Genomic DNA, 12,708 nt, shown 5'->3' on the forward strand with positions numbered 1-12,708 from the left:
AACTACACAATCATCATCAACACCCACACAAGGGTGGACCAAAAGGAAATTGCCATGACTCTGTTAACTATCATATGCTCCACTTTCATTCACGTACATATGATCCAACCAACGTGGATGGCCAACCGCTACATAAGACTGCATCAGACCAAGCTGCCTGACACTCTGAGCGATGAAAGAGGCACATCTAACTGAAGCCAAAAGTCCAAACCTTAACTCCCATGCCTCGAGAGACCGGAGCTCTCTCTTAATCTCTGTAGCTTCAAACTGTAAGTTAGGCCACAAGGCGGGTTTCTCTATTGCCTCAACTATATCCCCAAAGGTTGAAAGAAAGATCACCTTATTCTTCTTCAAACTCTTCATACTTTCTAAAACCCACAACCAGATCTGTAGCTTAGCCTCATTGATCGACTTCACATCTGAGAAAGCCCTCCTACTATGTAGTAGAACTCTTCTCTTCTCATCTTTCACTATCCACGCCGCCCCCATGAACCCAAGACCTTTCGACCAGTCCATGTCAAACTCACAAAGGACCCATCCTTTGGCAATTTTCAGAGCATTACCTAGTACTCCCTTCTCTATCACACCCGCCTCCACTTGGTCCATTCCACTCTGAACTTGTTGAGCTACAAACCATACATCAGCTTCCTCTTTGGCTTTCTTTCTGATTTCATCTGCTTCAAACAATTTTCCTTCAAAGATAAAGGCGTTTCTGTTCTTCCATAAGTACCACAGGACCCACGGCCAGCTTCTGTTGATTTCAATATCGAACCTTACATCCTTACTCACCTTCAGGAGGTATGCGATGTTTTCATAGATCGAATGGTCGCTGAAACCACCCCGAGGAGAGGGGATATTGGATACCGCCCAACACTTCCTAGGTAGGTGGCAGGAAAAGAGTATATGGTTCACCGATTCCCCTTCAAAGCCACACAGCTGACATCGATCATCGCACTTCATTCCCCTTTCCCTTAATAGATCAGCTACCGGCAGGGCTTGAGACACAGCTTTCCAAACAAAAGTTCTTATCTTAGGGGCCGTCTGCACTTTCCAGATTTGAGATTTCAGGCTATTGAGGGATGGTTGAGCTTCGGCAACTTGACGTATCTCTTTGCTCTTTTCCTGGGCCGCTAGCCAATAACCCGATTTAACCGAGTAAGCACCTGATTTGTTAAACTTCCACACCCAGAAATCTTCTTTAGACGTCACCGGTTGGTTATTCAAAAGAATTTGGATGTCTGAAGGCACAAAAACCTCTTCCAATGCCTGAATATTCCATCTTCTATTTTGGAAATCTATCAGCTCCCTTACCCTCAAATTCACATTGAATGTACAGTTTTTTATCCAGGGAGCTCTCATGCCGTACCCATCCGCTTCATCTTCTACCCATTTGTCCGTCCAAACGTGTATAGAGTTTCCATCGCCAACTCGTTTCTGCAGACCTTTAAGTATCAGTTCCCTCCCAGATAACAAACTTCTCCAAGCAAAGGATGGCTTGTCACCCAGTTTGGCGTCCAAAAAGTTAGAACTTGGAAAGTATCTGCTCTTGAGGAATCGGGCCAACAAGCAGTGGGGGAAAGTAAGAACTTTCCAGGCCTGTTTAGCCAGCAACGCCTGATTAAAGGCTTCCAAGTCTCTAAATCCCATTCCACCACTCTCCTTTGGCAAGCAAAGCTTCTCCCAAGCTATCCAATGGATTTTCCTAATATGCGCATCAGATCCCCACCAGAAGTTTGCCATGGCACTGGACATATTGGCACAGATTGTTTTCGGGAGTTTAAAGACTGACATCGCAAAAACAGGCAGGGCCGATGCTGACGTCTTTAATAATATTTCTTTGCCGGCCTGTGATAGGTTCCTTAGGTACCAAGCATTCAGTCTACCATTCACCTTTCCTTTTAAATAGCCTAGCAGGTCTACCTTAGAGCCGCTAAAGCATTCCGGCAGCCCCAAATATTTGCTTGAACCTCCTTCATTCGAGATACCCAGCACCCTCTGAATCGCAAGTTTAACAGCGGGATCAACCTTAGATCCAAAGGATACGGCTGATTTCTGCAAGTTGATCGTCTGTCCTGTTGCACAGCCATACACCTCGAGCACTTGGTTCAGAGTCCTAGCTTGATTTTCAGACGCTTTGCACATAAACAAACTGTCGTCGGCAAATAGCAAATGGTGAACTGAGGGCCCCTCCTCAACAAACTTCAAGCCGTCTAGCAAGCTTAATCTTTCTGCTCTATTCAATAGGTGTGTAAGCCCTTCCGTACACAACACAAATAGAAACGGCGAGAGGGGATCACCTTGTCGTAGACCACGTTGCGGTTTGACCATCCCAAAAGGTTGATCATTCACCAGTACTGCAAAGGAAACAGAAGTGACGCATGCCATAATCAGCTTAACCCATCTGGCGTCGAAACCAATAGCCTCCATCAAGCTCCTAAGATAGCTCCATTCCACCTTGTCGTATGCCTTTGACATGTCCGTTTTCACCACCATTGTCTCAGTCATGATGCTCGGATTAGTCCGTATAGCATGAACCGCTTCATGGGCAATTGCAATGTTATCTGTAATCAGCCTCTCCGCCACGAAGGCAGATTGATTGACGGATATCAGCTCAGGGAGGATGGGCTGTAGGCGATATACCAATACCTTTGCGATGATTTTATACAGGACGGAGCATAAACTTATCGGTCGCATATCAGCCATAGTCTCGGGCTCCTGGACTTTAGGTATGAGACAGATATATGTGAAGTTCCAATCCGCCGGCATTCTCCCTGTTACAAAGAACTTCTTTACTTCAGCTGATACTCTTGGCCCTATCTCATCCCAATATTGCTGGAAGAAGAAACCCGACATTCCATCCGGCCCTGGAGCACTTGCGCCTTTTATACTGAAGACAGCACATTTGAATTCCTCATCAGAAACTTCGACGGTCATTTGCCGGTTCATTTCATCTGAAACTCTTGGTCTCATATCCTGTAGCAAAGGCTGGTAGCTTGGGGGATTAGAAGATCTGAAAAGCTCATTAAAGTAGTCGACCGCCACTTGAGCTTTTGCTGCTTCTGACCATTGCTCTACTCCATTCCCATTCTTGATTCTAACCAGTCTTTTCTTCGCTCTGTTTGCCTTAACCAATTCATGAAAGAAGTTGGAGTTTCGGTCACCATATTTAAGCCATTTTTCCATGCTTCTCTGCTGCCAGTAGAGTTCCTCTTCTTTATACGCTCTACATAGCTCTTTCTTTATCACCCTGATCGCATGCCAACACGGGTAGTTTCTTGATTGAAACCATTCTAGCCTCCTCTCCAAAATATGAATTTTATCTTTGGCATTGAAGACCCTCTGTTTCTTCCATTCACTCAAAGCACCACGACAGTCTCGAAGTCTTTTCGCCACATTTCTATTTTCGGACCCTTCCGCTGCACCTCTCCACGCCTCTATGATCTTATGTTTCACTCCCGGTTGAAACAAGAATTTTTTGTCAAATCTGAACTGACCCACTCTTCTTTCTTGATAAGCTTGAAGTTTCAGTAGCACAGGTCTGTGATCAGAGCCTCGTTTGTCCAGGAACCTCTGATTCGACCCAGGAAAAAATCTCAGCCAAGCTTTATTCCCAAAAGCCCTGTCTAGACAACATTGGATCCACTTATGCCATCTTTGCCCCGCCCATGTAAATCTGATGCCAGATGACTCTAGTTCTTCCATTCCACAAGCCGCAAGCATATCCCCAAAAGGTTTGAATGAAGCTTCAGATCTCATGGGGCCTCCCGTTTTTTCATCATTGTTGAGGATGTCATTGAAGTCTCCAATTAAGCACCACTTATCTCTTCTGGTGACCCCTATCCTGCTGATTCTTTCCCAAACAATCTCCTTCCCCTCTGAAGACGGTTCACCATATAAACATGAGAGGAAAAAACTAACCTCTCCATATTGAACCTGCATATCGATCAGATTCTTATTTGCATATTTAATATCCAGCTTGATGTCGCTTTTCCAAAATAATGCCAAGCCCCCACTCAAGCCTCTCGGATCAATTGTGAATACCCTATCATACCCGAGCCACTGCTGCAAATCCACCAAAATGTTTCTACAATTCTTAGTCTCCATTAAGAACATGATCTCCGGGAAATGAGTTCGACGTATTTCCCGGAGTCTCTGAATTGTCAGGTCTTGAGTACGTCCCAAGCCCTGGCAATTCCAGCTCAATATGCTCATTAAATATTGGGCGATCCCTTCCTCTGGATCACCTTTAGGGTTTTAGACTTCTCCGAAACTAGAAGATCCCCAACTTCAGTTTCTACCTTTCTCTTCTTACTCCCTTCCACTCTCTTATCAGCTGCTTTATCCCATAGGACTCCCTCTTCCTTTTCCGCGTTCAAAAGCAGCCTAGGATTTCTTCTTGACTTGGGAGGACGTCTACGCTGATATGTTTTCTTCTTAGTCCCGGATGAAGCACACGGTTCCGAAAAACCAGTACTAAACACCGTCGAACTAGGAGGAGAACCCATATAAATGGCATCAAACTTAGTGTCATCACTTCCACCCATTGTGATCTTTTCAGCGTTCCATCGTCCTGCTGTATCAGCTCTGATTGCAGAAGCCATAAATTTCTCCTGTTGGTTTCTGCCTTCCAAAGGCTTCTTTAATTCCTCATAGCTGAAAACTATCCCTTTCCCTCTGTCAAAGTCTTGAGAAATAATGGGAGGTGTCTCAAGTCTCAACATTGTACGCTTCAGCATAGGATCTTGTTCCACCGCAGCTACCGAGCCTCTCACTCTTTCTTGCCTCACGTATCTGTCCTCTTCGGTGGCCAACATCATATACTGTCTCATTTCATCCAGCACCTCTTTTATTATTTTCGGCTTTCCAGTAATTGAACTTATCCCCACCTGATCTTCAGTAAGAACTCCAAAAAGAGGATCATTTTCTTTTAAAACAACTTGTTTTACTTCCATCTCCTTTGAGATCCTTTGGCTTCTTACAAGAGTTTCATCTTTTCTTCTTTTCACTACCAGAGGACACACCTTTTGCTCATGGTTCAGCCTATGACAAGTAAAGCATCGCTTTTGGATCCTTTCATAGTCAAAATGGATCTTCACCGGCTTTGCTCCTTTAATGTTGACAACCCTTGACATCTTCAAAGGGTTTGCCACATTGAACTTCACTTGGACTCTTTCATAGGGTTGAGTTTGCGGTTTTGTGGGGTCAAAGATAAATTCCTTAACTTCTCCCAGCAGCTCTCCCAGCGCCATGATAGCTTCCTTTGTGTAGTAATTCATAGGAATGTTGCTAATCCGCACCCACAGCAGAATAAACTGCAGATAATCGTCTGGTGGTTCTTCAACCCACCTCTCAATCGCCAAAGCCCATTCATTGAAGGTATGTACTCCTTTCGCCAATACATCAAGTAAATCGTACTCATGGTCGAAGAAGAATTGAAAACGCTCCTTGGACAGAGCCACTCCTCGACATCTACCCTCCTTCTGCCATTTTCCAGGCATCCTCCAAATTAAAGTTGACATTTTCTGGCATTCTGGGTTTAGGATTCTACCCACCAGACTCAGCTTATTCTTCTCATTCGAACAGAACCCCGGTAGATCCGGCATTTCGAACGGTTCATCTTCTTCCTCCAGTGAAAGAGCCATCAAGGCTCTGTCCATTGCCGCCGACATCGGTAAAGATAATCTTCGAAGCTCCAATCAGACTAAAACCAAAGACGTTCACCCGATTGATTGCCCCAAATCCGATCTAGCTTTTTCCACGATCAAAGAACACTCGATCTTATCTTCACTTTTACTAAAAAGAACGTAGAAAGAACCACAAAGTGGTTGAACTGCTTCAGGAAAACGTGTTTTTCTTTCTTTTTCAGGGACCCACGTACCACTACTTTACTCCAAGTTGAGAGAATCTTAAGCCCATTCTAGGGAAGCCCGTGTTGAAGGATGTGTATTTTGTTTTTATCTGCTTCTCCTATATCTCCTCCTTCCTTTACATAGGGTTTTCTCTCCAATCTCCTTTCCTCTCTTACTTCCTCCATTCTCGGAAAATGGCTTCATCCGCCGCCCAGATTCACGTCCTCGGCGGAATCGGATTCGCCACCACATCCTCCAAGAGAAACCTCAACGCTAAACCCAGCTCAATCCCCAGAAGCGCCTTCTTCGGCACCAGAACCGGTCCCTTGTCCACCCCCACCTCCACCTTCCTCAGAATAAACACTAGAAACTCCCCCGGCGGCTCCAGATACGCTGCAGGTCCGGTGCGTGTAGTTAACGAGAAGGTCGTCGGAATCGATTTAGGCACGACTAACTCGGCCGTAGCTGCCATGGAAGGAGGCAAGCCGACGATCGTAACCAACGCCGAAGGCCAGAGGACGACTCCCTCCGTGGTGGCCTACACGAAGAGCGGCGACCGCCTCGTCGGGCAGATCGCGAAGAGGCAGGCGGTGGTTAACCCCGAGAACACGTTCTTCTCGGTGAAGAGGTTTATCGGGAGGAGGATGAACGAGGTCGACGAGGAGGCGAAGCAGGTTTCGTATAGAGTTGTGAAGGATGAGAATGGGAATGTTAAGCTTGAGTGTCCTGCTATTCGTAAACAGTTCGCTGCGGAGGAGATTTCGGCTCAGGTTTATTTTCCAGTGTCTCTGGTTGTTGTGGAGGGTTTCTCTCTTTTTTTTTAATTGGTTTAGGGGTTTGGGTGTGTTTAGGTTTTGAGGAAGCTTGTGGATGATGCGTCGAGGTTCTTGAACGAGAAGGTTACCAAGGCTGTTGTTACTGTGCCTGCTTACTTTAATGACTCTCAGAGGACAGCTACGAAAGATGCTGGTCGTATTGCTGGGTTGGAGGTTCTTCGTATTATCAATGAGCCCACGGCTGCTTCGTTGGCTTATGGGTTTGAGAGGAAAAGCAACGAGACGATTCTGGTCTTTGATCTTGGAGGTGGTACCTTTGATGTCTCAGGTACTTGGCATAATATTATCTTTTGGTTTCTACTTTTTTCTATATATTGGCACCTTATAATATGTATTTTTTTTGTTATGTTTCGTACTATGCAGTGCTTGAGGTTGGTGATGGAGTGTTTGAAGTGCTTTCCACTTCTGGTGACACTCATTTGGGTGGTGATGACTTTGACAAGGTGAGTTGAATGTTTATTCAAGCCGCTTTGAATCTGTCTACTCTTTCTTTTGTGATTTGCTTGATAGATTTAAGTTCTGCAATGCAGAGAGTTGTTGATTCGCTTGCTTCAAATTTCAAGAAAGATGAAGGCATTGATCTTCTGAAAGACAAGCAAGCACTTCAGAGACTGACAGAAGCAGCAGAAAAAGCTAAAATCGAGCTTTCCTCGCTGACTCAGACAAATATGAGGTACGGTTATTTTTTGTCGCCCAGTTTTTTTTTTGCTTATGTACACTTTCACAAGCATGTGGTTTCTGATTGGTATGAATTCTATGCCCAGTCTGCCATTTATCACAGCCACAGCTGATGGGCCTAAACACATAGAAACAACCCTAACACGTGCCAAGTTTGAAGAATTGTGTTCAGACTTACTTGACAGGTAACGACCATCATTCCTCATTTCCCTCTTTTTTTACACAGTTCTTATGGCAAGTAGTCATGGAGGCTCCCGTTGATCATTCTTAATCCATTTATCTATCTCGTAGGTGTAAGACTCCCGTTGAGAATTCCCTGAGGGATGCTAAGCTAAGCTTCAAAGATATTGACGAAGTAATCCTTGTTGGTGGATCTACACGTATTCCTGCTGTTCAAGAAGTCGTGAGGAAGCTGACTGGGAAAGAACCTAATGTCACAGTAAACCCTGATGAGGTTGTAGCTCTAGGTGCTGCGGTCCAGGTTTGTTTTCGTGAACTTGTACCTTACACCCTCTTTTGGTCTCGACTATTTCGACTTATGTGCAAACATAATACATTTACAGTAAACAAAGAAAGTTTGATCATTTTTCTGGCAAATAAGTTATGTTTCGCTGTAGCTAGTTCTCATCAAGCGCCTTTTTCTTTGGATTACAGGCTGGTGTTCTGGCTGGAGATGTGAGTGATATCGTTCTTCTTGATGTTACACCGCTTTCGATTGGTCTGGAGACTCTTGGTGGTGTTATGACGAAAATTATTCCAAGGAACTCCACTCTGCCTACTTCTAAATCAGAAGTCTTTTCGACTGCTGCTGATGGACAGACAAGTGTTGAGATCAATGTGCTGCAGGGTGAGAGAGAATTTGTCCGGGATAACAAATCTCTTGGCAGCTTCCGTCTGGATGGTATCCCACCGGCACCACGTGGAGTTCCACAAATTGAAGTCAAATTTGACATTGATGCAAACGGCATCCTCTCCGTCAGTGCTAGTGACAAAGGAACCGGGAAGAAACAAGACATTACCATTACTGGTGCCAGTACATTGCCCAAGGATGAGGTGCGTAGAATTTTCATACCAAACACCACTCTTCAGTTACTAACTTTCTTATTTATAGTTCCATTCTCGAGGTTTAGCCGTGATTTACTGATTATGAGATGGTAGCTGGAAGCATTGGCTGATATGCTATCGTCGTTGCAATATTGATGTGGAATAGCGTTGTACATGATCATAGGGCCTTAGTAGAAAAAAAACTTTCCTTCTGGCTAATATTGATAGTTATGGTAACAATAGGTTGGTGTGAATGAACGTTACAGGTAGAGCAAATGGTCCAAGAAGCAGAAAGGTTTGCGAAGGATGACAAAGAGAAGAGGGATGCAATCGACACAAAGAACCAGGCGGATTCTGTTGTTTACCAGACAGAGAAGCAACTTAAAGAACTTGGAGAGAAAATTCCAGGTGAAGTGAAAGAGAAGGTGGAGGCCAAACTACAAGAGCTTAAAGACAAGATTGGAAGCGGATCAACACAAGAAATCAAGGACACCATGGCTGCTCTTAACCAAGAAGTGATGCAGATTGGTCAGTCTATGTACAACCAGCCTGGTGCTGGAGCTGGGGCAGGTTCTTCAACTGGAGGTGAAGGTGATTCTTCAGCAGATTCATCTTCAAGCAAAGGTGGTGATGATGTGATCGATGCTGACTTCACTGACAGCAACTGAGAAATCCCAATTTGGATGATTGAGATGATGTGATCGATATTGACACACCGCAAATTAGAAAACGAACTTGGATGCAGGGGCCAAGCTATTTTATAAACTATGTGTGCACTTGCATCTACAATATTTTGAAAATTTAGTGTATTTTATATTTTATTTGTTTTATGTGCAAGTATGCACTGATAAATTCGAAAAAGAAAAATATTTTAAATCATCCACTGAGGAAAAAAAAAACAGTTTGCTTTGGAAAATAAATTAGCCTGATTTGGATGTGATCGTGTTCAAAATCTATATATATAAAGAAGAGTTGTCTTTTTCTTTAGGCTATCCAGCTCAGCAAGAGGGATGGTTATTCGACACGTGTCGGCACACCAAACACTCGACGAAATCAACTTTTTTTCGTTTCTTTTACGTTTTTTCATTTGAGCTTTTTGTATTTATTTACAAGCCCATGTTCTATGTGCTGTAGCAGAAAATAAAGCTCAAGTTATGTAAAGTTGTCGTCTTAGACTCTTGGCGATCTCTGTCGCACCTGCTTTGGTAAACAAATCGTTACCACCTTTACACATCTCCAGCCCTCTACAATTAAGGAGAAAGTATTCAACTCCCTTCAACTTATTCCTTCTCCCAATTTTTTTTTTATCTCTTTCAGATAACTTACAGTGGTTACTATCTATGGCCTCAGTTAATTGAAGAATACTGAACGTTCTAGATTCCTCTGGTTCAACATTCTCTGAAAGCAGAAGTTAAGATCTCCTTGCGCGGGGGAGGTTGCAGCGCGGCGGTCTTGCCTTTCTGTCTATGCTGATGAAATGGAAAACTCTTCGATGTGTTGTTCCAAGCTCCCCAACGCCTATGACGGTAATTTAAGATTACGATTAAGATTTTTTAAAATATGAATGGAATCAGTGTGATTGATGTTCTTATTGGATTGATCATCATCTACTCCGATGTTAGATCGGTCTTTTTGGAATTTGTAATTGCTTATTATTGCAAGAGGGTAATTAATAATATAATGAGATTCTGGAAAATGCAGACTTCAAAAACACCCAGAGTACATCCCTAGAAAGGCTGATCAAAAAGGCTGATGGATTTGCAGAAGTCTTTCCAGGTACATACACTTAAGCAAAAGGCTATATATCTTTTACCACACATTCTATGTCTATATCGTATGGTTCATTTGCAGAGCATAAGTACGAGAATGTTAGTAGGCTGCAACAAAGGAACCATATGTGGTATGACAAGAGATGGTGTGAATGATACCCCAGCTCTCAAAAAGGCGGATATTTGGTATAGCTGTTGCTGGTCCTAATGATGCTGCAAGAGGCGTTTTTGATATTGTTCTCACAGAACCTGGACTGAGCGTTATCATCAGTGCAGTTCTTACCAGTAGAGCCATATTCCAAAGAATGAAAAACTACACTGTGAGTCAAAATTTTCATAAAGTTTTACACAGAGACACTAATTCAAATCTTGACATCGTCTTCCTGTGTCGATTTATGCGGTTTCAAACACGATACATATTGTGGTAAGTATACTTAGTAGATAGCACAAGATTTCATTTGGTTTTGATGGTTGCAATCCTAATCTAAAGCTATTGTAACATGGTGCAGTTTGGCTTCATGTTCATTGCTCTCCTATGGGAGTTTGATTTCACGCCTTTCATAGCAATCTTAAACAATGGTGAGGTTACATTATAGAGTATTTACTGCATTTAGTAGTGATTTTTTTTTTATAAAAGCTAACAAAATCATTGCGCCTTATAGGAGCAATCATGACAATATCAAAGGACAACGTGAAGCCATCTCCACAGCCAGATAGCTGGAAACTCATAGAAATATTCTCGACTGGAGTCATGTTTCGAGGCTACCAGGCCTTGATGACTGTCGTTTTCTTCTGGGCGATGATAGACACTGATATTTTCTCGGTACATACTCTTATTCACAGTTTCTAATTCTAGGCCAGTTCAAAAAGCTAACTCTTTTGAGGGTTTACTTAGAACATGTTTGGTGTGAGACCATTGAGTCAACGTCCTGAACAAATCATGGCTGCTCTGTATCTACAAGTTAGCATCTCAGGTCAGGCTCTCATCTTCGTCACCAGGTCCCGTAGCTGGTCCTACGTCGAATCCCCTGGTCTTCTCTTACTTGGTGCATTTGTCATAGCTCAATTGGTATGTATGTATATATATAGTATAACAAATGCTTCCACTTAAATTATTTTCATGAAAACATAACAACAAGTATCATAGCCGTGTATTCTGTATACACTCTCAGGTGGCGACATTGATAGCTGTTTACGCGAACTGGAGTTTTGCGCGGATAGAAGGAGCCGATTGGGGATGGGCTGGAGTGATCTGGCTATACAGTCTCGCAATGTACATCCCTCTCGACTTGCTCAAGTTTTTTATCCGCTACGTTTTGAGTGGAAAAGCGTGGTTAAAATTTCTTGAAAACAAGGTATCCAATCAACATTAATCATATTCCGTAAGTGCTTAATCTGTGTAAAAGCTTGAGTTCTGTTTACGACAGCTCCTTCATTAATGTTGAAGTAGATGTTACAGATTTTGGCCTCTACAAATACTGAGAATTTTTTTCCTAACCTGCTTGCTTTTACTTCATTGATGCTTATCTTTCTCCAGTGATATGTGTGGTTCCTAATGTTTTTCCTGCATTTTTTTATTTGTCGTCCAGAGGCAATATTAGCTTTGTTCAGACAGCAAAGCCAAAGAACCTTGCCATTGCTTATAACTTCGCCAGAAGATTCTTTGGCACTAACCCAAATCTAGAGAGCTAGGCCAAGATGGCTACAGCGACACAAGTTGTGCAAGCCGCTAAACGCAACATGACTGATGAAACCAAGCTTAACTGCGACTTAAGAAACCCGTTTGTGATATGAAGAGGACAGAAAGATGTGTCATGCCCTTGCACCGCCCGGTTTCTACCAACCCAGGAAGAAAACGTATGTGCTGTATGTGATATTGCAGTCATTGGCGTAGACGGAACTGGTCTGCTCGCTCTGCTCTACGTTTCAAGTCCGGTGATTAATTCAGATCGGTAACTTTGAGAGTATATGGTTTTCTACTTCTGTGGATGAGGTCAAGTAAAAGTGACTTTAAACATAGAAAAAAATTGATTTGCCAGAGTTATATACATATTCCGCAATTTGTAAATTGTGAATGATGTAGCTAGGACTATAATCTACCACCTTAACTAGAACTATTAACTCTATTTAATCTATTATATATTTTGAAAATAAAAACAGTTTTGAAATGAATTCATTACGGTAGAGTAGAGGAACGTGCATACATATAAATATATATACACACAGTTGGTATTGCATAAATAAAATATACAGATATTAGCTTCCTCTTCATCTTTTTTAAAGCGTAACATATATACATCATAGATTTATGAGTATTGTATAACTATGGTAGACAGAGGGGCATCAGTGTGATGACTTCTAGACTGCTAATTGTTTCCTTAAGATTTGGCTTATTTATTTTTGTAAGATTGTTTTAATTCAACCGCAAAAATCAGTTACAATCAAACCCAATTAATTATAACGTTTTAAAAGACATTTTAAAATGGAAAGATGGCAGACTTGGGAAGTCTCATGATTAGTCCCAAGCATTCG

The 12,708-nt window shown here is 42.6% G+C and overlaps 2 protein-coding genes and 1 pseudogene across 2 annotated transcripts; 2 read left to right on the forward strand and 1 right to left on the reverse strand.

Moving 5' to 3' along the window:
- Positions 1 to 63: 63 nt before the first annotated feature.
- On the reverse strand, positions 64 to 5,669 carry LOC106427812. The gene is made up of 2 exons (XM_013868538.2): positions 4,245 to 5,669; positions 64 to 4,185 (listed from the first exon to the last, which is right to left on the reverse strand). The coding sequence occupies exons 1-2, from the start codon at positions 5,667 to 5,669 to the stop codon at positions 64 to 66; spliced, it is 5,547 nt and encodes a 1,848-aa protein (XP_013723992.2).
- A 250-nt stretch (positions 5,670 to 5,919) lies between these two features.
- Positions 5,920 to 9,286, forward strand: LOC106427847 (heat shock 70 kDa protein 6, chloroplastic-like). Its single transcript, XM_013868569.3, has 8 exons — positions 5,920 to 6,619; positions 6,701 to 6,953; positions 7,049 to 7,128; positions 7,216 to 7,358; positions 7,450 to 7,548; positions 7,655 to 7,844; positions 8,018 to 8,416; positions 8,674 to 9,286. The coding sequence occupies exons 1-8, from the start codon at positions 6,044 to 6,046 to the stop codon at positions 9,073 to 9,075; spliced, it is 2,142 nt and encodes a 713-aa protein (XP_013724023.2). The 5' UTR covers positions 5,920 to 6,043; the 3' UTR covers positions 9,076 to 9,286.
- A 222-nt stretch (positions 9,287 to 9,508) lies between these two features.
- LOC106427791 lies at positions 9,509 to 12,348 on the forward strand (annotated as a pseudogene).
- The last annotated feature ends 360 nt before the right edge of the window (positions 12,349 to 12,708 follow it).

The sequence above is a fragment of the Brassica napus genome, chromosome C8 (assembly GCF_020379485.1).
Source record: "Brassica napus cultivar Da-Ae chromosome C8, Da-Ae, whole genome shotgun sequence".
In the NCBI taxonomy this organism is placed as follows: Eukaryota; Viridiplantae; Streptophyta; class Magnoliopsida; order Brassicales; family Brassicaceae; genus Brassica; species Brassica napus.